General features: G+C 39.5%; 1 protein-coding gene across 7 annotated transcripts in view; it reads right to left on the bottom strand.

Annotated features, from left to right (window-relative positions):
• Positions 1-24,794, bottom strand: part of bru1 (bruno 1) — a 956,171-nt gene that overhangs the window by 38,799 nt on the left and 892,578 nt on the right. For 5 of the 7 annotated variants that reach the window (XM_067766460.1, XM_067766462.1, XM_067766461.1 and 2 more), the window contains one exon: positions 12,007-12,033. The exons of the other annotated variants lie outside the window; for them this stretch is intronic. In XM_067766460.1, coding sequence (XP_067622561.1) covers positions 12,007-12,033 — 27 coding nt within the window. The remainder of the gene's footprint in view (positions 1-12,006; positions 12,034-24,794) is intronic. 7 annotated transcript variants of the gene reach the window in all.

The following is a 24,794-nucleotide window of genomic DNA, read 5'->3' as shown; positions in this document are numbered from 1 at the left end:
ATATGGGGGGACGAGTGCATGCCCGACGGCTGGAATCTAAGTGTTCTTTGCCCAGTCCCCAAGAAGGGGGATACTGCAAAATGCACCAACTATCGTGGAATCAGCCTTCCTAATATCACATATAAGGTCATTTCAAATGTATTGTGCGAAAGATTAAAGCCCACCGTGAACCGGCTGATTGGACCTTATCAGTGCGGTTTCAGACCTGGTAAATCTACCATCGACCAGATTTTCACAATGCGCCAAATCTTGGAAAAAAACCCGTGAAAAGAGAATCGACGCACATTACCTCTTCGTCGACTTTAAAGCTGCCTTCGACAGCCGAAAAGGAGCTGCCTATATGCCGCTATGTATGAGTTTGGTTTCCCCGCAAAACTTATACGGCTGTGCAAAATGACGTTGAGCAACACCATCAGCTCAGTCAGAATTGGGAAGGACCTCTCCGAGCCTTTCGAAACTAAACGAGGTTTCAGACAGGGTGACCCCCTATCGTGCGATTTCTTTAATTTTATCCTGGAGAAAATTATACTAGCTGCAGAACTTAACCGCACTGGAACAATATACTATAAAAGCGTGCAATTGCTGGCATTCGTTGATGACATCGATATCATCGGCCTAAACACCCGCGCTGTTAGTTCTGCCTACTCCAAACTGGAAAAAGAAGCGGTAAAGATGGGCTTGATGGTGAATGAGGACAAAACGAAGTACCTGCTGTCGCCGAGCAAAGAGTCAGCGCATACGCGCCTTGGCAACGACGCTACTGTTGGCAGCCATAATTTCGAAATAGTAAAATACTTCTTTTATTTGGGAACCAGAATCAACACTAGCAACAACATCAGCACTGAAATCCAGCGGAGAATCAATCTTGCCAATAAATGCTACTTTGGACTAGGTAGGCAATTGAAAAGTAAAGTCCTCTCTCAGCGAAAGAAAATAATACTCACTTATCGTACCCGTCCTGCTATATGGAGCAGAAGCATGGACCATGACAACAGCAGATGAAGTGGCTTTGGGAGTGTTCGAGAGGAAAGTTCTTCGAAAGATTTATGGACCTCTCCGCGTTGGCGATGGCGAGTACCGAAGAAAATTTAATGATGAGCTGTACGAGCTTTACGCAGACAACAACATAGTCCAGCGAATTAAAACGCAGCGGCTCTGCTGGCTAGGCCATGTTATGCGAATGAAAGATGATGTTACGGCCAAGAAAGTGTTTCTATCGGAACCCGCCTTTGGAAGCAGAGGTAGAGGGCGGCCCCCACTCCGTTGAAAGGACCAGGTGGAAAACGATTTAAACTCCCTTAACGGCCATAACCGTTTAGACGGCCATAACCGTTTAGGTGGTTAAGCGCTAATTAAGTAAGTAAGTAAGTATTAAGAATTCATGAGCTTAACACCGGCTTATAATAATTGAATATTCAATTATTATGGTTTTTCTAAGAGAAACTGAAAAGAAAGAAAGAAACATTTACTGGCATATTGCGATGATACCATTTCGAAAACCGCCACGAATTCATCATCAGGCAATTTCGTAATGTTATCAAAGGGTCCACCGAGATTCGAACCGCATTGCCTTAGCCACTAGGATATCCTGCTTGTATTAGTTTCCCTGCTTATTTCAGTTTATCTCATTTCTACACTAACAACACAATTGAGACATTCTGACTCTATTAATTTGCCTGTTATGTAGATTTGTTTTTTTTGCAAAGTTTCTTTTTCGTTGCGAATGAGAAGCTTTGTAAACTCGGGTTCAATTTTATATATTTGTGTTTGTTTGTTTTAATGGTGTGCTCAATTTATACTTATTATTAAGAATTCATGAGCCTAACACCGGCTTATAATAACTGAATATTCAATATTGCCTGTTGTGTATATTCAATTATTATAAGCCGGTGTTAAGCTCATTAATACTCAATAATATGTAGATATAAAATAATTAAAAAAAAATTTTTTTAATTTATTTAATAATTTGGGAACATTTTTTTAAAATAAATTATAAAATTAAAAATTGCTGAAATAAATGTTTTCATACATTTAAAGCGATACGGGCAATCCCCGGCAAACTCATATAAAAAAAATTTTAGTTAAAATGTTTTATAGAAAACAATACTTATATGAAGTAATAATAATACTAAAAGCTAGAAAATAATTAGGTAGGTCCTAGGTACTAGTCATCACACTCCTCGTCAATCTAGGGCGTTGATCAGGCAATTAAATAAAAGCGTTGGGCGCGTGGAATTTATAAAAATTTGAGGCGTAGCATAACCTGATTAGGGTTCAGTTGGTATGACTATCAATAGAAGTTTGACGCGTTCAACGCTTTTACTTAATTGTCGATCAACGCCCTAGATTGATGAGGAGTGAGATAACTAGTACCTAGGTACCTACCTAATTATTTCCTAGCTTTTAGTAATAGTATTACTTCATGTAAGTATTGTTTTCAATCAAACCGTTTAACTTAAACAATACCCCCAGTAATAGTCTCCGATTTTCCAGAGGGGGTAAGTTAATAAGAAGAAGTCTACTTCTGTATGGAGGAAGGTGGAGACTTGAGTCCCAATTAAGGCCGCGCAATGCAAATATCAAAAATTGCTTTTGAACTGACTCAAGACGCTTTATATGCTTTTGAGAAACAGGGGACCAAACGAATGAGCAATACTCGAATATTGGGCGAACCAGCAAAGTGTAAAGAACCTTAGTGAGGTACGGATCATCGAACTCTTTAGCCCATCTTTTAACAAATCCAAGTAAACCCAACGCTTTGTTGGCTATAGATGAAATATGCATGTTAAAATTCAATTTCGAATCAAAAAGGACACCTAGATCATTTGCAATAGATATACGCTCCAAAGGCGTACCATCTATTACATAAGATTTCAATGCTGGCTTCACTCGGTGAAATGTCATATGCTTACATTTAGAGCAATTTAAAGCTAGTAAATTTGTTGTGCACCAACATTGGAACGAGTCCAAGTCGGCCTGAAGAAGATCCAAGGAACTCAAATCGGTAGGACAGTCGATACCCTAGTCACCAATAATTATGAAAACTACCCTGTACTAAAGCACTCATCAACAGCTTTCATTTGATATCCATATTGTATAAACACATTCTAGGGGTGCCCGGGTCCACGTTTTGGCCTATATCTCGAGACCCTAGTCACCAATAGGTATGAAAACTACCCTGTACTAAAGCACTCATCAACAGCTTTCATTTGATATCCATATTGTATAAACACATTCTAGGGGTGCCCGGGTCCACGTTTTGGCCTATATCTCGAGACCCTAGCCACCAATAGGTATGAAAACTACCCTGTACTAAAGCACTCATCAACAGCTTTCATTTTACATCCATATTGTATAAACACATTATAGGGGTGCCCGGGTCCACGTTTTGGCCTATATCTCGAGACCCTAGTCACTCAGGGGTACGGAAAATACCCAGTATCAAAGTACTCATAAACAGCTTCCATTTGATACCCATATTGTACAAACACATCTCAGGATTACCCAGGTCCACTTTTGGATCTCAAGACCCTAGCCAGAAGGGGTTCTAAGCTGCCTCTTAAGACCCTGTCCGTTCCCTGGTTCTAAACTACCTCTACACCAATTTTCATCCAAATCGGTTCATCCCTTCTTTAGTTAGGCGTAGTGTAACTAACACGACTTTCTTTTATATATGTATATAGATTTTCAAGTTTTTAGTCTTTATTTAATTGCCTATTATTTCTTATTCTATTTAGTTCATTTAGTGACTCTTTATTACCAGGACTCTTTCTTGACAATTTGTTACAATATAAGTCCTCAACACATAATCCTTCCAAAGATTTTACTCGACTCTGCTTGTCCCTCCTCAAACTCCAAAATATTCTGATGTCACTTCTACCGGACTGTATGTAATATTTGTTCCAAATATGAGCCAAATCGGACATCATAGGTCGCTTTCTATTCATGTATGTATTATGTGTTCCACATATGGACCAAATCGGAGCACAAATACGTTTTTTTTTTGAATATCTCGATCTTTGCGCCACCTAGCAGCGATTTTTTTCATAGGTCGCTTTCTATTCTTGTATGTATTATGTGTTCCAAATATGAGCCAAATCGGACCACAAATACGATTTTTGTGAATATCTCGATCCTTGCGCCACCTAGCGGCGATTTTTCTTTCATAGGTCGCTTTCTATTCATGTATGTATTATGTGTTCCAAATATGAGCCAAATCGGACGGCAAATACAAATTTTCTGAATATCTCGATCCTTGCGCCACCTAGCGGCGATTTTTTCATAGGACGCTTTCTATTCTTGTATGTAATATGTGTTCCACATATGAGCCAGATCGGATCACAAATATTATTTTTGTGAATATCTCGATCCTTGCGCCACCTAACGGCGATTTTTTTCATAGGTCCTTTCTATTCTTGTATGTATTATGTGTTCCAAATATGAGCCAAATCGGACCACAAATACGATTTTTGTGAATATCTCGGTCCTTGCGCCACCTAGCGGCGATTTTTTTCTTATTATTGCATTGTCACCGGGTTCTGAACTATGTTCCAAATTTCAACCTTGTAGCTTATCGGGACGTTACTTAAATTTCAATTACAAAATTGGTGCCAGCCAGCCAACCAGCCATACAACCAACCAGCCTGTCAAGTCAAGCTAAATAAAACCGTTTAATAAATTAAACACGCCATTAAAACAAACAAACATAAATATTGTAACGAATTTAGGGAAACTCCGCTTATTTTACACCTTATACTAAAGTTAGTATCGCTAAATTGTTGAATAAATAACTCCAATATTGAATACTGCAAAATGGTCTTTGAAAGTACTTCACAATAACACTTATACTTCGCAACCAATAGCGTGCTTAAATCAAACTGACTACTCAGCTTTCTCTGCTTTTATACTCTGTTGTCTCGTCCACCCATTTCTCCTATGGCCTGGTAACTTCTTGAAATTCATGCTTGGTTACCATCCATATATGTACATGTATATTTGTAGTTTATAGTCTCTCGCATGGCAATATGCGTGTGTATATATGAATACTACTTCGGCTAATGATTACATCTGCGTGTGAATTATCTCTTCGTTGCCTTGTATGTATTTGGTAAATGATGATTAATGTGTTTATGTAGCTTGCTTTAATGTTTTTGTTGTTGTGCATTTATTTAGTGATGTGAAGATTCGCCACAATATGTAAAACTGAGCCCGAGGTTACGAAGCTTCTCATTCGCAATGAAAAAGAGACTTTAAAAAAAAAACAAATCTACATAACAGGAAAATTAATAGAGTCAGAATGTCTCAATTGTGTTGTTAGTGTAGAAAGGAGATAAACTGAATTAAACAAGGAAACAAATACAAGCAGGATAGCTTAGTGGTTAAGGCAACTGCAGTTTCATCATGTGATTCGCGGTTCGAATCTCGGTGAAATCTTTGATAACATTACGAAATTCCCTGAGGATGAATTCGTGGCGGTTTTCGAAATGGCACCATCGCAATATGCCAGTTTCTTCGTTTTCAGTTTCTCTTAGAAAAACATAATAATTGAATATTCAATTATTATAACCCGGTGTTAAGCTCATGAAGTCTTAATAATAATAACAAAAATTTTAATTAAAAAAACACCCAAAAATGAAAAATTAAATTTTGCGAATCGTCTGCCTTAACTGTTCGTAGTTTCCAACAAGGCGGTGCCGCTGAAAACGTGAGTATACCGGCCGCTTTTTAGCATTCGTAGCATAGCGGCACCGCTTCTGAAGGAAACCAAGCCTTTAACGGTCACCAATTATTTATGAAAAGTCGACCAGTCTCAGCAAAGCGAGTAATCATTTAAGCGCTGCTGGGCTACTATTCGAATATCGATGTTCGGTTAATAGCCTTGCAAATGATGGCAACCGATTAAGGCTTGGTTTCCTCGAAAGCGGTGCCGGTATATACAGGCCGCTACATAGCGGTAGAGTACGTTGTGAAAAATGCTGCAATGTAGAAGTAATTATGTGGAAACTAAGAAGACGGCGAAATTCACCGTAACGTAGTAAAGCGGCAGGGCATAAAATATAACGGCCGTCATGACGGTAGAAACTCGCACATCAACGTTATCCCCCACTATTCTAAAAGCGATGAACATTTCATCAAATATCTAAAAATCAAACAAATATTCGGATTTCAAATTTATTTTTAAGAATCTATGTACAAAAAAAAAAAAAAAAGAATCAATTAAGTCAAAATATCATCGATGGACTCGGCTGTGCGGCTAATGACACTGAGTATAGCGACCGGCGTTTAGCGGATGTAATATAGCGGCACCGTTTTTTGATGCTATCCTCCGCCAACACTGGATTTTGAAATTTATTATTTACTAGAAGAACCGTCAGACGTTGTTCTGCCCTAGATTTGGTCTATCTGCATACATTTTAATAAGCTTTCTCCGCCGATCTCTGCCCTCCCCTCTTCACTTTTTCTTAATCCTTTTATTCACACCTCCATCCATCTTTTTCGCTTTATCTATATCTATATTTGTCTCACTCTAACTCTTTCTCAGTCTCCCTTTCCTTCTTTTCTCTCAAGTTATTCTCATTCTTCTTCATCCCTTATTGCCAGTCCCAGAGGGTGGTATTTATTTTGTTCCAGTCCCATTCCGAGTCCCAGTCCCACTCCGAGTTTCAGTCCCAGTCCTAAGCGCAGTCCCAGTCCGTCTCTGGTCTACTTTTCGGAAAAAAGTCTCGTAAATACTAATATAGGCAAAGTTATATAAAAATTTCAGGCAAAGCGAATAGGACGTATGTAAATATGTATGTGGGTATTATTAATTCATGTCTTTTTTTCGGCTTCGCATGCATATTTATCAGTTTTGCAAGGTTGATGCGACTAAATCGAATATAACAATGAAAATTACTTTAAAGCTGTCAGCAACAGCTGTCATTTGATATCCATATCAGTGAGCTGCAATTATTCATCTTTTAATGTTATTAGTGGACTAACCAAAAAATTAGTATTAGTGCGTATGCAACCAAAGAATATCAAGCATTGTAAATTTTACCAAGTAGCGCAACTAACAGCTGATCGGTGAAAATTCGCACATTCACACGCACAGTTCTCGACTCAGTTTCAAAAAAAAATTTAGATTATTTAATTCAAATTTTAAAGTGAGATAATCCTTACAAATTTATGTATACAGAATATATATGGTGTTTTTGTTGTTATTAAAACAATATTTTTATTTATATTAAAGCTTTTATCATTTTTTTTTTCTAACCTTGAAAAATCTCCGAACACCATTCCTTCATTATATGACATTCGACTGCCTAGTCCACTGCCTTCCACTCTATTCGCAACATAACCTCTACTTAAGCTGCCAAACTATATAGTAAACAATGATATCAAGCACTTTTATCCACTAACACACATTTACATAGTCATGCTTCGTAAAATGAATAACCGCTCATAAGCCACGAAGCAGTTCAGTACTCAATTGTCTTATTGAGTTAGAAAGTCAACTGTGTTATACGAAAACACTAATTTGAATCAGTACGACTAGTACTATAATAAAATTAAAGAAAAAAAACTTTTTTAAAAATAAGCTTTTATTATTTTGGTTAAAAAAATTAACTAAAAAGTAAACAATAAATTGACTCTAAAGAAATATAACACTTTTATAAGTTCATTGTAAGCTTAAACGATAATTGGGCTTTTTCGTCTGCGACAAAAAAATTCTATATTGTACATAATTATATATTTTTAACATTAAAACTTTACACCTAAATTATTAAATCTTACAGTTTATATCACAGTCCAAATTGTTCTAATAAAAAACGTGTTAAATTTTGATGGTATAATTAAGAACATTTAGGATCTCATTTTCTTGCTATCGCAATGTAACACGCTTTTATTAGAACAATTAGGACTGTGATATAAACTGTAAGCTTTAATAATTTAGGTGTAAAGTTTTAATGTTAAAAATATATAATTATGTACAATATAGAATTTTTTTGTCTCAGACGAAAAAGCCCAATTATCGTTTAAGCTTACAATGAACTTATAAAGTGTTATATTTCTTTAGTCAATTTATTGTTTACTTTTTAGTTAATTTTATTAACCAAAATAATAAAAGCTTATTTTTAAAAGTTTTTTTTTTCTTTAATTTTATTTTTTACTTTTTAGTTCGTTTTATTAACAAGTAATAGAAGCTTGTTCTTAGAAAAGCCTTTTTCTTAAATTTAATTTAAATATGAATTTATTTTTTATTTTTAGTAGGGTAAATTATTACGGATTTGGCCGTGTAAATTATTATGGTGTATTTGTATATTTTAGATTTAATGCACAATTAATATGTGTGTGTGTTTGAGCGACCAAATAATAACAGTATTATTGCTAAAGTGCTGCTTAGTTGATGGAATGTCGCTAATTTCCTAGCGATGATCAGCAGATTGTCAATATTTCGTTCAACGGACGCGCGAAATTGCCACATCTGCTCCAATTTTCCAAGATTTTCCATTCTTGATTTAACTTAAGCGAGCTGTTATGCCAATATTTTTCAGCCAGCTTTTTTCAAATAGGTAATTTTTCCAAAAGCAAAATAAATTACAGAAAAGATTACAGAGTTAAACATCCTTAAAAATTCAGCTATGTTGGTTATACACAGAAATACAGCAGAGGGTTGTGTCTCCGCTTTTTGCAAGCGTTGAGATTCACCACGCGTGACACGCGTGATTCACCACGTCCAAATATCACAATCCACGGATAGGTACCGGCGGGTTTGTATGGGACTTAGGCTGTTATGCCAAAGTAAATACAAATCTTTACCGGTAACTGTGTTATCGATTAATTTATCGAATTCTAACAAAGTAATATTGCATTGTCATCGGAGCTATATATGTGTGCAAAATTTCAGCTCAATCGGACACCGGGAAGTGTATCAAATTTAACTTGCAAGATTCCATTACAGACAACAAAAGTGAAACTAAATAAAAGCTTATAAAATGAATATAGTCATATCAGTTTTGTGACGCTAGCAACACAACGATGTACACGAAACTAAACTGAATACAGCGCTAAAGAAAAACCGATAATAAACGAAGTATACAGTGTATTACATACGAAACCAACATGCTACTGAGTTAACGCGACTATGATTTCAGTTTATACTCAACAATGTCATATATTTATGGGACATATGTGTTGCGGGGCACTCGTATGTATTTTCTATTTTATGTGCTAGTCACTCATAGTATTTGTCTGTACTCGACTAAGTACAGATTTAGACACAATTTTTTGGCTCATGACTAAGTTCACTAATTGTATTAGTACTCAAAGCAGACCTCTGATCCATATTACATACACATTTTAGGGGTATCCGGGTCCACGTTTTGGCCTATATCTCGAGACCCTAGTCACCCAGCGGTATTAAAATCTGAACTAAAGCACACATCAACAGGTTCAATTTGATACTCATAATGTAAAAACACATCCTAGTATTGCCCTGATCCATGTTTTGGCCTATGTTTCGAGACCCTAGTCACAAACAGGTATGAAAATTACCCCGTATTAAAGCACTCATTAACAGCTTTCATTTGTTATCCATATTGTATAAACACTTTCTAGGGGTACCCGGGTCAAAGTTTTGGTCTATATCTCGAGACCCTAGTCACCAATAGGTATGAAAACTGCCCTGTACTAAAGCACTCATCAACAGCTTTCATTTGTTATCCATATTCTATAAACACATTCTAGGGGTACCCGGGTCCACGTTTTCGCCTATATCTCGAGACCCTCGTCACCCAGGGAAAGATACCCCGTACCAGAGTACTCATAAACAGCTTCCATTTGATACCTAGATCCAGGTTTGTTCTCAAGACCCTAGCCAGAACGGGATAAAAAGTATTCTATGTCCGTCTCCTGGTACTAAGCTACCTCTCCACCAATTTTCAGCCAAATCGGTTCATCCATTCTTGAGCTATAAATAGTGTAACTAACACCACTTTCTTTTATATATATACATCACATTAGAAACTTCAAATATAACAGTATTTCTCCATTATTTAATGGATGGTATTATACATATAATTCTTCCTCTTCAATCATTCTACCTATTAAAAAAAAACCGCATCAAAATTCGTTGCGTAGTTTTTAAGGTGTAAGCATTCAAAGGGACATAGGGACGAAAAAGCGACCTTGTTTTATAGTATTTATACTATGTAGTGATTAGCATTCCTTAAGAATATCAACTGAATAAAAATGTCACTCAGCACTTTAAATTTTAAAATGTATTGAAAATGTTTGGACAATTTTGTTGGAGGTAGCAGGTTTTATATTTAGTAATTTTAAGCTATTATGGACATTAAATAGGCAGTTTTTTGATACCAAGTACAGGACACTTTCCATTATATGAGTAACAAAAATATATTTTTAATTGAGTTGAATTGAAATGTACAGTTAGCAGCTTTTGTCACGTCGTGGACGATATGTAATATGTACTTATTTCTATATTGCCAACAAGAGCTTTGTGCCGCCGAAAACATTACAAAGAAATACATTTTTTTTCAGTGGGAAATTTTTTTATTATACGCACATGCAAAAGACATGCATAAAACGGCAGTAGCTTCCCTTTTATTATAGCGGTGGCAAGAAACCCAATTCGACAAGCAGTTTCTAAGGGCCCTTTCACCGTGCCCTGTATCAAGTTTCTTCGGTGGATATTTCAAGGTATGTGGGGGATGTTGAGAAAAAGTGTATGCTAAAATCTGCAGTGTGTGACAGGACGCAGTTGCTGAAAAGGCAAGGGTCTGGCATTTACCAAGGCTTTTAATTTTCTATGTTTGGCAGGACGCTAACTCCAATGACATGCCAATGTTAAAAGGGTATATATGTATAAGGGTGTATAGACGGGCATATAATATGTAATATGATAGAACGGGTATGATAACTCTAATGCCTAGTGGCATATATGAAGAGCTACAGGGTTGCTTCGAATTGTTATATTGTTTATAGAAACTTTTTAGATTGAGGTAACACGTTACTGCCATTATAGAAGTATGATTCTAATTCAATAGCATACAAGTAAAAGGAAAACATATCAAAATATACAGTTTTCTCAATATCATAAATAATTCACAATGAAATAAACCCTACTTTTGTTCAAATTTTATAAATTTCCTTATGGGACTTAAGTATTTCGAACTAGGTATACTGTAAAACTAAATTTTTATTGAATTTGCTTTATAGTTGCTTACATAAAAATTCTGAACTCCTGGTACATTAAAATATGTAAATATGTGACACAATATAAGCAACATTTTTGAAAGATACGGCAGTTACTTCTTATACATAGATGGCCTGTAGTCGAAACTTATAAGAATCCCCTGACCGTAGTTTAACAGTTATTCGACCAGTCGTAATAGAGCAATACTTAGTCTAAATGCTAAGACTACTCGAATGCTGGTTGTCGTATTGTAATAGTCGACTGATGACATATTCGAATAATTCGGTTTATCAACTAACCGAATATCAAGAGCCCTACTAAATATGCCTTAAGAGTGTCAACCCGTTAAGTAGAAATACAATTATTGCAAACATAAGTCCTGTGAATTAATTGGGTCTTTAAATTGGTTGTGAAATAAGTTCAGTATGGACACATAGTGTTCAGTTCGATAGCGCCCTATCTCAGAGTGTTCAGTTCGATAACGCCCTATCTCAAGATAACCTTGTCTCAGAATTTTTTTTAAAAACGCTGTATCAGAATTAGTTTCATGCCAGCTTAAAATGTATTAACTTATGTTGAAATAGGGCATTTTTGAATCGAATTCGTTCTTCAACCGAATGTTAAAAAAGGGCTTGATTGAATGAATTTCTTCACTACATACATATAGGCTGTTTTTTTAAGTTTGATGAGATATGGTTACGTTCTACTCTGTAGTCGATAAATACATCGATTCTGCACAGGAAAACGCCTTGCATGAAATTCCATAAGTAAAAACACTTAATAAAAATCACAATAATTTCTGTTCTCACCTGAGCTTGCTGTTTTCCCTAAGAAGCCTGTACGTGCACCGAAAGCATTTCATGTAATTGAAGAAGAAAAAATTTAATTAATTATATTAAGACTTTATTAAGTTAAGTGGAATACCAATTTATCACAGAGGGTTAATGGAATTATTAGTCAAGTTTTCTGCATTTCAGCCCTTTTTTATTGAGCTCAATTTTCCATACAAAACACAAATTCCCAATTATCTCATTTTTGTTTTATTGATTGCCTAATGGAGGCAAAAATCTAATTGGTTTTAATAATAATAATAATAAACCCAACGGATTACCCACCAAAGCCCTCCCAACTAGAAATATACGCCGCCGCCGCCGATGCCGATTTTTGGCGATTTTCGCACGCCGCCGCCGAATTTCAAAGTTATCGGGGTGGCGGCGGCGGCGGCGCCGCACGGAGCGTTAATATATTTTCTATTCGTTTAATACTGTTTAGGCCATTTATTGTTCATGTAGAAAATTGGTCGGATATGGTCGAAAGCGGTGTCAGAAACTAAGAAACTAATTGCGAAATTTAACTCTTTCTAACTGTTCAAAATTTGTTTAAAAAAACATGCGTTTTCGATGTCAGATTAACACGGACTTTGCATCACCCAATTCACTAAGTCATTAAAACAAAACAATAAAAGAAAAGTTATATAATAAATTTAATAATTAACAATGAATTCAAATAAAATGACCCAAGGCGAACATGGTTTCAAATTGTTCTTAAGTTGGTAACAAAACAGGACGTGTGGCACTCGGGGACTGCCGCGGTAAAGCTATTGCATATTATCAACTTATGCAATTATACTATTTATGCAACATTTTGTTTTCTTTGATATTAATTCAAGTTTTGTCTTTGATATTAATTCAAGTTAACCTTTTTAAGCGTGGTGACCGATAAGAAAACAATTTTTTTACTTTTATTGAATAAATGAGAAGTTAAAATTCAACTTTAACTTTATCTTTAACTTTAACTTTAACTTTAACGTTCAATTTAACTTTAACTTTAACCTTATTTTGAACTTTAACTTTTACTTTCGCTTTAACTTTAACTTTGACTTTGACTTTAACTTTAACTTTAACTTTAAGTTTAATTTTAACTTAAACTTTAACTTTAACTTTAACCTTAACTTTAACTTTAACTTTAAATTTAACTTTAACTTTAAATTTAACTTTAACTTTAACTTTAACTCTAACTCGATCCGACGTTGGCAAGATCAGTGGAGCAACAGCATCGTAGGAAAGTGGACTAATCCCTGAACTGAATCCATGGTTGAAGCGACCGCACGGAGAGGTAGACTTTTACCTGACCCAGTTTCTAACGGGACATGGTTACTTCCGCAAATACCTACACAGAATGGGTAAAGTTGATAGCCCGAGCTGCCTGTACTGTGGGGAAATAGACGATGTACGCCACACCTTCTTCGAATGCAGGCACTTCTCCCATCAGCGAAGGAGGGTAGAAGAGGTACTTGGCGACCTATCCCCGGGTAGTGTCATTAATAACATGACCTGTCGAAGAGACAAATGGGATACGGTCAGCACATATGTGAGGCATATACTTTTTTTTTTTTTTTTTTTTTTTTTTTTTCTAAAAAACAGCCCCGTTCTGGAACCGTCGCCCACCCCGACACCACTTTCGCATTACTTCAGGGTGGCGTTCCATATTTCTCATTTTTTAAGAGCCTACTGTTGTCCCTGCGTCCAGGTTCCCGCTATTTGCTCTGAGTGTCCATTTAATCACCACTGCTTCGCATGCGCATTTCTCTGCGCTCCCTCTCAGCATCCATCAGGCGTGTCATTACTATAAATGCCATTTTGCTCACTGCAGTCCAGCATTCTTTCCTGCTGCACATATGTGAAACTAAATTTCTCGTGGTAGGTTCCTCCCCAAAGACTCCATGCAAGGTGAGTCTTTCTTCGTGGAAACGGGGGCAGTAGAACATGACGTGTTCTGCGTTTTCTAACTCTGTGGTACACATTGGGCAATGAGGATCTTCCTCTATCCTACGCTTCCATAAATACTCTTTGAAACCGCCATGTCCACTCATTATTTGCGTGAGATGGTAGTTCAGTTCGCCGTGCTTCCGCTCATTCCATTGAGCTACGTTCCAAACTAGTGTGAAAGTCCAACGCCCTTTACTCGAGGCCTCCCACCGTTCTTGCCACTTAGCTATTGTTTGTGTCCTTGCTCTTTTCTTGTCTTCTTCAGATGGTCGCTCGATATTAGTGGTATACAGATCGGCCATTTCGCTTGCCAGTAAGTCCACTGGGATTTTCCGGGTTAGAACCAGGATCGCGTCGTCGGACACCGTCCGATAAGCACTTGCTATTCTTAAAGAAGCAAGTCGGTACGCTGCTAATATATATTTTTGATGGGTCTGTTTAGATCCATACCACACTGGTGCTGCGTATAGTATTATTGAGCTGGTTACTGTGGACAATAGCTGACGTATAGCTTCGCTCGGACCACCAATGTTAGGCATTATTCGCATAAGTGATCCATTAACTTTGGTAATTTTCTCCCCCACCGCTCTGAAGTGCTCTTTGAAAGTTAACTTAGAGTCAATGTGCACTCCTACCGTTCGGAGCTTACTAATACCACTTCCGTCTTTTGGCTAGCCAACTTCAGTCCTGTATTGGTCAGCCATTCCTTTATTCTTGCTACGGCGTCATTACATAATGCTTGAAGCAGGTCCAGTTTCTTGGCCACTACTACCACTGCAATATCATCAGCATATCCCACAATTTGCGTGTTTTCTGGTAGATCAATCTTTAGCACCCCGTCATACATTACATTCCAAAGCGTTGGACCGAGAACAGATCCCTGTGGGACGCCTCCTGTGATTTTGTACTCTTTAGCTCCTTGATCCGTGTCAAAAAGAAGTACTCTGTCTTTAAGATAGCTACCTATAATTCTGCGTAAGCTGGAGTGCCGAAGCTTTGCAGCGCTGCCATTATCTGCATCCAGTTCGCAGTGTTAAAAGCATTCTTGATGTCCAACATAATCAGTGCACAGAACTTCCTTTTATTTTGGCCTCCAGAGATAGCTTCTCTAGCTATATTGACGACTGTTTGTATTGCATCTACGGTGGATCTTGATTTGCGAAATCCATATTGACTATTCGATAAGCCACCTGGTCTTTCTAGAGTCAGCTGTAGGCGCTCACTAATTATACGCTCGAAAATCTTCCCTAGGGAATCCAGCATACAAAGTGGCCTATATGAGGATGGTTGGTCCGGCTGTTTACCACGTTTCAGCAATAGGACAAGTCTTTGTCGTTTCCACGGGCGAGGGGACACGCCTTCTTGCATACAGGCTTTAAAAAGATCAGTAAATAATGTAGCCCTAGTTGTAATCGCGGCTTTAAGGGCTATGTTTGGTACTTCGTCGGGTCCTGGGGATTTGTTATCAGCAACTCTTTTTGCAGCGTCCAGCACCTCTTGCTCTGTAATTTGCGGAATTTCCGTACTTTCTAGATCCTCGCTTGGATAAGTCCAGCGATCTTGCGCCGGGAAAAGTGTTTCAACAATAATATTCATCAGTATCGGGCACGTAGGTTGCTGTGATATCGGTCCTTTAACTTTGGCCATCACAGTTCTGTAGGCTGATCCCCAAGGATCTAGGTCGACATTATCCAGCAGTTCCCTAAAGCATAACTTCTTGCTCTTTTTTATGGCATTTTTAAGTGCCTTTCTTTGTGCGACATAGGTGCTGTGTAGCTCTGCATATCGTGGTGATGAGCGTGCCCTCTGCGCTGTTCTTCGTGCTTTGTGGCATTTTCTACGCTCTTCCGCAATTTCGTCATTCCACCAATATACCGGAGTGCGCTGTGCTTTTCCGCGACTTCTGGGCATGGCAGCATCACATGCCATACATAGCAACTTAGTGATTTGAACCGACTGGTCTTCCGCATGCGATTCTCGTACTATGGCGTCCTTCCAGATAATGTCAAATATTTGTGGGTCGAAAAGGTGCTGTTTCCATTTCCTACTTTGTCGATGTCTTGCTGCTACCGTTCGTGGAGTTTCGAGCAGCTCTACGCTAATAGCTTTATGGTCGCTGTGTGTGTAGACGTTGCTTATGGACCATTTTGCTCGTCTTGCTATTTCGCTGCTAGCGAAGGTGAGATCTATAATGGATCGTCTGGTACCTGTATCGAAGGTATATATCCCTGGTTCATTTAGGAGTTCTAGCCTCAAAGAAGTAAGACTTTCGAGGAGAACTCTCCCTCTTTCGTTGGTTCGTCTACTTCCCCACACAGATGACCATGCATTGAAGTCTCCACACACTAAAAGCGGGTGTTTACCTCGTGCTTCTATGGTGATCCCCTATATCATGTCTTCGAACTCGGCGATGGTCATGCTCGGAGGGGCATAGCAACTGAAGACGTATATACCGTTGATTTTTGCCAACGTGAATCCTGCTACCGTTGGCATCATAATTTCCTGTGGGAGAAATTTCCCTGGTGCCCAAATTGAGGCTTTCCCTGCTGAATCTGAGAGCCAACCCTGCTCCTGGCGATTTTTGTATTGTTCAGAGAGTACCACTATGTCATATCCTCCTTCATAGACTGTTTGGGATAATAGCTCTTGGGCTGCCTCGCAATGGTTTAAATTGAGCTGCAATACCCTCATGAGACAGTCATTTTGCTGCCTTCTCGTTGTGGGCATTTAAAACTGCCTGCTGAATGTTGTCCCCCACATAGCGCGCATTTCGGTGCATTTTCGCAACTTGCAGCCTTATGACCTTCCTGGCCGCATTTCCTGCATAGGCTAGACCTATCTACAGTCTCCTTACATTTCTGAGCTATATGCCCGTAGCCCCAGCACCTATAACAGCGTTTTTCTTGCTTGAGCTCTCTAATTCGGCAGGAAACCCATCCTACCCGGATTCTTTGCGTATTAAGAGCCGCCTTGGCATCATCCGCTGTAAGGCTTATAAGTGCCGACTTCGTGCCACTGTACCCTGTGCGTATGCTTTTTATGGCAGCCACATCTGGAAGTTTGATGTTGCATTGCTGGTGGAGGGCGTTGCAAATCTCCTCGGGCGTAGTAATCTCATCGAGATCTCTGCACTGTAGCGTGACCATTTGGGACTTTGTTATAACTTTAGCTGAGTCCTTTAGTACCGCTTCAATTTCTGCTTGGTACGCGCTTGTTTTCCCATCTTGCGATTTTTTCAGCTCTAGTAACAGCTCTCCTTTCGCCGTTCTTCTAATCGTTTTGACGTCATCACCCAGGGATTTTAATTCGTCGCATCTTCTCACTTTACGCAATATGTCGGCGTACGTCGCATCCCCCGCCTTGGAAATGATGATTGCATCCGGCCTAGCCTTAAGTGATTTTTTCTTGCTCTTCTTTTTGGCTAACTGCCACTCTCCCGTCTTTTGGGCTGCAGTTTCCTCTTTCCGCTCCGTCTTCTCTTGCGTTTCTTGCCGTCGTTTGTGTCCACCCACGTGCCCTGGTAAGACATCTTTTAGAGTAGTAGTGGGTTTTACCACGTTGTTCTCCTTGGTCGAGTACGAATTATTCCTCGGTCGCTTTCCTGGGGGTGATGGACTTCTATCCTTGGCGCATTCGCTTGCACGCAATTTATGTTCTAAATTCTTTACCTCTAGGGCCGACTCGATGTACAGCACTTTTATTACGGAGGCCAAGCGCTTGATTTCCGCGTGTATATTATTACGCCCTATGAAGAACTGCATCAAGTCCTCAATCGCCTTGCCTAGCTTGGTCATCTTTTTCTCTCCAGGGGGGTTTTGCTGATTTAACGCAGCTGACGCCTGCTTAATTAGCTCACTTAATAATGGTGTGCCTTTTGAGCCTTGCTCTAAATTCTTTACCTCTAGGGCCGACTCGATGTACAGCACTTTTATTACGGAGGCCAAGCGCTTGATTTCCGCGTGTATATTATTACGCCCTATGAAGAACTGCATCAAGTCCTCAATCGCCTTGCCTAGCTTGGTCATCTTTTTCTCTCCAGGGGGGTTTTGCTGATTTAACGCAGCTGACGCCTGCTTAATTAGCTCACTTAATAATGGTGTGCCGTTTGAGCCTTGCTGTCGGAGTACTTTTTGCAAAGCTTCGGTGTAGCACCCGGCGACAACGCTCCTTGCTTGCTTTCGGCCTCCGCTCCTTTGGGTTTCGTTACCACTTGCGACGAAATGTTAAGGCCCCCAGCCGATGGGCCACGCCCTTCTGGAGAGCGAGCTAGCTTTCTTCCTACAAATGGATTGAACGCCATTTCATTCTCCTGTGTTTGGTTTTTTATTTTAATATTGTGAGGCATATACTTACCAGTAAACGAGAAGACGGATGCCTAGCCCATTAGCGTGAGAGTAGCCATAGAGCTCACGTAGCGCGCACCCGTACCCGAAGTAATGCTAAACGCGGTCCCAGGTACGGGGATTAGCGCGGGCCGTGGGAGGTTAGGTTTTAGTGGGTAGGCCTTCATGGAAGAAGGGAGTCCTACACTCGGAGAGTCTCGCAGTGAGGCTTAAATATCCCGGTCAGTGCATAAAGCATTTCCTCCTTCCACGAAACACAAAAAAAAAAAAAAAAAAAAACTCTAACTTTAATTTTAACTTTAACTTTAACTTTAACTTTAAGTTTAAGTTTAACTTTAACTTTAACTTTAACTTTAAATTTAACTTTAACTTTAACTTTAACTTTAACTTTAACTTTAAGTTTAACTTTAACTTTAACTTTAATTTTAATTTTAACTTAAACATAAACCTAAACTTAAACTTAAACTTAAATGAGAAGTTAATATTTAACTTTCACTTTAACTTTAACTTTAACTTTAACTTTAACCTTAACTTTAACTTTAACTTCCACATTAACTTTAACTTTATTTTTAACTTTAACTTTAAGTTTCGCTTTAACTTTAACATTCACTTTAACTTTAACTTTAACTTTACCTTTAACTTTGACTTTAACTTTAACTTTAACTTTGACTTTGACTTTGACTTTGACTTTGACTTTGCTTTGACTTTGACTTTGACTTTGACTTTGACTTTAACTTTAACTTTAACTTTAACTTTAACTAAAACTATAACTTTAACTTTAACCTTAACTATAACTTTAACCTTAACTTTAACTTTAAGTTTAACTTTAACTTTAACCTTAACTTTAACTTTAACTTTAACCTTAACTTTAACTTTAACTTTAACTTTAACTTTAACTTTAACCTTAACTTTAACTTTAGCTTTAACTTTAACTTTAACTTTAACTTTAACTTTAATTTTAACTTTAACTGTAACTGTAACTTTAATTTTAACTTTAATTTTAACTTTAACTTTAACTTTAACTTTAAATTTAACTTTAACTTTAACTTTGACTTTGACTTTAACTTTAACTTTATCTTTAACTTTAACTTTAACTTTAAGTTTAACTTTAACTTTAACTTTAACTTTAACTTTAACCTTAACTTTAACTTTAAGTTTAACTTTAACTTTAACTTTAACTTTAACTTTAACTTTAACTTTAACTTTAACTTTAACTTTAACTTTAACTTAAACTTAACTTTAACTTTAACTTTAACTTTAACTTTAACTTTAACTTTAACTTTAACTTTAAATTTAACTTTAACTTTAACTTTAACTTTAACTTTAACTCTAACTTGAACTTGAACTTGAACTTGAACTTGAACTTGAACTTTAAATTTAACTTTAACTTTAACTTTAAATTTAACTTTAACTTTAACTCTAACTTTAACTTTAACTTTAACTTTAACTTTAAGTTTAACTTTAACTTTAACTTTAACTTTAACTTTAACTTTAACTCTAACTTTAACCTTAACTTTAACTTTAACTTTAACTTTAACTTTAAATTTAACTTTAACTTTAACTTTAACTTTAACTTTAACCTTAACTTTAACTTTAAGTTTAAGTTTAAGTTTAAGTTTAACTTTAACTTTAACTTTAAATTTAACTTTAACTTTAACTTTAAGTTTAACTTTAACTTTAATTTTAACTTTAATTTTAATTTTAACTTAAACTTAAACCTAAACTTAAACTTAAACTTAAATGAGAAGTTAATATTTAACTTTCACTTTAACTTTAACTTTAACTTTAACTTTAACCTTAACTTTAACTTTAACTTTAACTTCCACATTAACTTTAACTTTATTTTTAACTTTAAGTTTCGCTTTAACTTTAACATTCACTTTAACTTTAACTTTAACTCTAACTTTACCTTTAACTTTAACTTTAACTTTAACTTTAACTTTAACTTTAACTTTGACTTTGACTTTGACTTTGACTTTGACTTTAACTTTAACTTTAACTAAAACTATAACTTTAACTTTAACCTTAACTTTAACTTTAACCTTAACTTTAAGTTTAAGTTTAACTTTAACTTTAACTTTAACCTTAACTTTAACTTTAACTTTAACCTTAACTTTAACTTCCGGTGGAAGGGCGATAGGATGCCGCCCTAAAATACCCCATCAAGCATCCACAGGATCGAGACCAGTAAGATCCTGTTGACCAAAACTGGAAATATGATTATGAACTGATTGCTACGGGCTGGCGATGACGATAGGCTACTACCTTAATAAGCAAGGGTGACACCTTGCCGAAACGGCTGGTAGGTTAATATCGGCATCGTCTCCGTCTCGTTAAAACCTTGGCAGGTCTTCAAGTACGTTCGAAGCACGTCGCCATTAAGTTGGTGGTGCAGGCTCAGTTGAGACGACTCCTGACTAACGCTGTATTCTGGCTCTGAACACAGACTCCCATAAGGACCTGTGTCAACCCACGCGTGGCCTCCCTGCTTCTGCAAAGATAACCACGGGAATTGAAGACGGCGACTGCACATCGTGCGGAGATAGCGGCTTGAAGCGGAGACCCAATAGAACAAATGAGCAACAAAATAAAAACAACAAAGGAAGATAAAAGTAGAGAAAGCGAGAAAGAAAGGGGCGATGAAGCGGTGTTCAAGAAGAGCACTAAAGTGCTGATATCGCCGGTTTTAACAACCCCCGCTAAAGCGACCTTGTCGGTAATGCCCACACAAGGCACCGAATCGGCGGAAAAGACAAAGGCGGCGAAAGCACAGCTGCAGAATAACCCCAGCCAGTCAACACCTGCTACTGCAAGGGAAAAAGCGTCGGTCAGCTCACCCAGTGTCGTTGCACAGCGCGCTGTTGGGAAGGAGAAACGTGCGACTCCGCCAAGGGGCTCACTCTCATACACAAGCCTCGAAGGGAAGAGCCAAGACGAACTGCTGGAGTACGCGGTATCAGTGCTGCGCGAGATGCAGGAAACCGCTCTCAAGCAGAAGACCGTGTCCAAGGACATAAAAAGCGGTATGGCTCTTCTCGAGGAAGCGTTAAGCTGCATGGGATCGTTAAGGGCCCAAAAGGTAGATGAGAGCAGAGAATCGGGCCGAAAAAGCAAGAGGGCACGAACGAGCTCAGATTCCCACTCGGAGGACTTGAAAGCCAAAAAGAAACGAGATGAAAGAACAAATACGCTTTCACAAGGTGAGTCTTGGTCCAATGTAGCGCGCCGGAGGCTGAAACCGCGGGCCCAGCCAGCCAAGCAGGCAACCCCCGTCCAAGCTCCTAAAGCTCAAAAACGGGCGAGAAAGAGGAGACAAGCAGCAACTTTTGTGGTAAAACCTGTGGAAGGCAAAAGCTATGCCCAGGTACTAGGGGCCATACGCGGCCAGCTCCGCCCTAATGACACAGGTACGGTGGTACGGTCAGTACGAAAAACCAAATCTGGTAACGTACTGATTGAAACGGCGCGCTGCAGTGACCAGACGGCCTTCAGAGCAGCTATAGGTAGTGCAGTAGGAGAGGTCGGTGAAGCACAACAGCTCTCCAAGCGGATGAAGTTGGAAGTACTTGGCATGGACTGTCTCACAACTGAAACAGAAATCCAAGACGCAATAAGGAGGGAGGTCGGAAAAGAAGAAATCACTAGACCTCTCCGTGTCTCTGTGTTCGCAGAAAACCAAAGAGAACAGAAAATGGCGGTCGTCGAAGTGGACGAGAATATTGGGAACGCCCTACTCAAAAAAGGTAAAATTCCTATCGGATGGATACAGTGCCGAATCAGACAGCGAGTAGAAGTACAACGCTGCTTTAGGTGTCTCGGCTACGGACACCGGAAGGCAGAATGCAAGGGTCCAGACAGGAGTAACGCCTGCTGGAAGTGTGGGCAAAGCGGCCACAAAGCTTCGGCCTGTACCGCAGCTCCAAAATGTTACCTGTGTAATGCACAGAAGCTCGATCATGTCCCTGGATCTGGAGCATGCAGCATTTTCAGAGCGGCACTCGCTATTGCAAAGGCCAAAGTCTCAATTCAATAGTGATTAGTTTTATCCAAGGCAACCTAAACCGGAGCAGACTTGCTGATGAGCTACTACAACAGTTGGTCTTAGACCATAAAGCTAACAGCGTTATCATCAGCGAACCCTATAGAGCCCGAAATGATTGGCATATAGACAACACCGGCACCGCCGCAATCTGGATGACAGATGCAAACGCCAATATTGTGAACCGTGTTGCCAGACAAGGCTACGTCCGCCTAACTACGAATAATACCACAATAGTAAGCTGCTACTTGTCACCGAATGATCCCATTCAAACGTTCAGGGACAAGCTTGAACTAATTGAAGACGACCTGAGGGACTTAACTAGTAACCTGGTTGTGGCGGGAGACTTTAACGCAAGAGCCGTCGAATGGGGAATGCCGCAAACTAACACCCGTGGAAGGCTAGTCCTTGAGATGGCAGCCAGGCTCGGTTTGAACGTGCTTAACACTGGTACGACCCCTACATACCGACGGCCAGGCTTTGGATACTCGATCCCCGATGTAACACTAGTGTCAGAAAGCCTGCTGCTGACCGCTGATGGATGGAGAGTCATAGAGGATCTGACTGGCAGCGATCACAACTACATCACTTTCCACCTAAACGATCCCGGTCAGAGGCAGATTCCGAACGGGCCACGCAGAACAAAAGCATGGGACGCATCCAAGGTCGACTCTGCCACGTTCTCCGCATCAGTACTGGGGGATGCCCGACGGATAATCAACAACTCCAGTCCGACGGAAGAGACGGTTGAAAAGACAATGAGCTGTCTTCGCCACGCGTGCAACCTCTCTATGCCACGGAGGGGGGTGTGGAGGGGTAAAAAGCAGGTATACTGGTGGAATAGCGAAATCGCGGAGCTGCGGAAAATATGCCACAGGATGCGAAAGCTAGCAACTCGCGCGCGCGGCAGGCCTGAGGCTCTAGAAAAGTCGGAAGCGTACAAAGGAGCGAAGAAAGCTCTTAGTGCTGCCATTAAGCAAAGCAAGCTTAAGTGCTGGAAAGCGCTTTGCGAGGAAGTGGATCGAGACCCATGGGGGCAGGGATATAAGATAGTAATGAAGAAGTTCCGTCCGCCAAACCAGCTGATGGATGAGAACCAAATAAGGAACATTGTGGATGGCCTGTTTCCCACCCAACTGCCTAGGCAGGGCGGGTACGTTACCCATGAAGATCGCAACGTGGAACCATTCCAAGAAGAAGAGCTTAAAACTGCCGTGCGAACTATGAAACCTAGGAAAGCATCTGGGCCCGACGGAATACCCGCGGAGGCAATTAGACTAGCTGCAAACGACTGCCCAGAACTTATGTTGCACATGTATAACAAATGTCTCGAAGAAAGAATTTTCCCCACCATATGGAAGACAGCACGACTGGTTCTCATTCCAAAAGGGAAAGGAGATCCCAACTCTCCATCATCCTACCGTCCCCTATGTATGTTGGACACAGCAGGGAAATTGATGGAGAGTCTCCTGAAGCAACGCCTCACCAGAGCGTTACAGGACGCCGGAGGACTGTCGCCCAGACAGCATGGTTTTCGGAGGGGGCACTCCACAATCGATGCCATAGCAGAAGTTATAGACGCAGTCAAGAAAGCCGAGACAGCGTGCCACAGAGCAAGACCTATAGTGTTGCTGGTCACGCTGGACGTCAAAAACGCTTTTAACTCAGCTAGGTGGGAGGACATGCTTGAGGCACTAGAAAGCACTTTCAAAGTACCGCAATATTTGTTAGAAATTTTAAGGGACTACCTAAGAGAGAGGTACTTAATATATGAAAGTACTCACGGTCAAAAAAAGGTAAAAATAACAGGTGGAGCAGCCCAGGGTTCGGTACTAGGTCCCGATCTCTGGAATATAACTTACGACAGTCTTCTTCGATTAGACATGCCAGAAAGCACCTTCCTCGTTGCATTTGCAGACGACGTGGCAGCTGTGATAACAGCACCAAACTGCGAGCTGGCACAGCTAAAATTAAACCAGGTCATGCGTAATGTAAATAGGTGGATGGCTGAGCACGGTCTCCAGTTAGCAACAGCCAAAACGGAGATCGTCATCCTCACAAAGAGACGTATTCCCACTACCAGGAACATGATGGTTGGGGACCAGCCAATAGAAACACTCGCTTCAACGAAATATCTGGGAGTGAGGTTAGACAGCAAACTCAACTTCTCGGATCACATACGAGGGGCCTGCGAAAGAGCTGCGCGCATAATAGCGCAGTTGAGTAGATTAATGGCAAACACAGGTGGCCCAAAGCAATGCACAAGGAAGTTGCTTGCATCAGCCTCGGATTCTATACTCTTATATGGTGCAGAAATCTGGGCGGACGCAATGAAATACCGGAAGAACCGAGTCGCCCTCACCTCGGTCCAGCGCAGAGGGGCGCTGCGAATATCTTCGGCTTACCGCATGGTATCAGCTGAAGCTGTTCTGGTCGTTGCGGGAACC

The sequence above is a fragment of the Eurosta solidaginis genome, chromosome 2 (assembly GCF_040869045.1).
Source record: "Eurosta solidaginis isolate ZX-2024a chromosome 2, ASM4086904v1, whole genome shotgun sequence".
Lineage (NCBI taxonomy): Eukaryota > Metazoa > Arthropoda > Insecta > Diptera > Tephritidae > Eurosta > Eurosta solidaginis.
The sequence above is the reverse complement of the archived record's forward strand: the minus strand, read 5'-3'. Positions and strand labels throughout refer to the sequence as shown.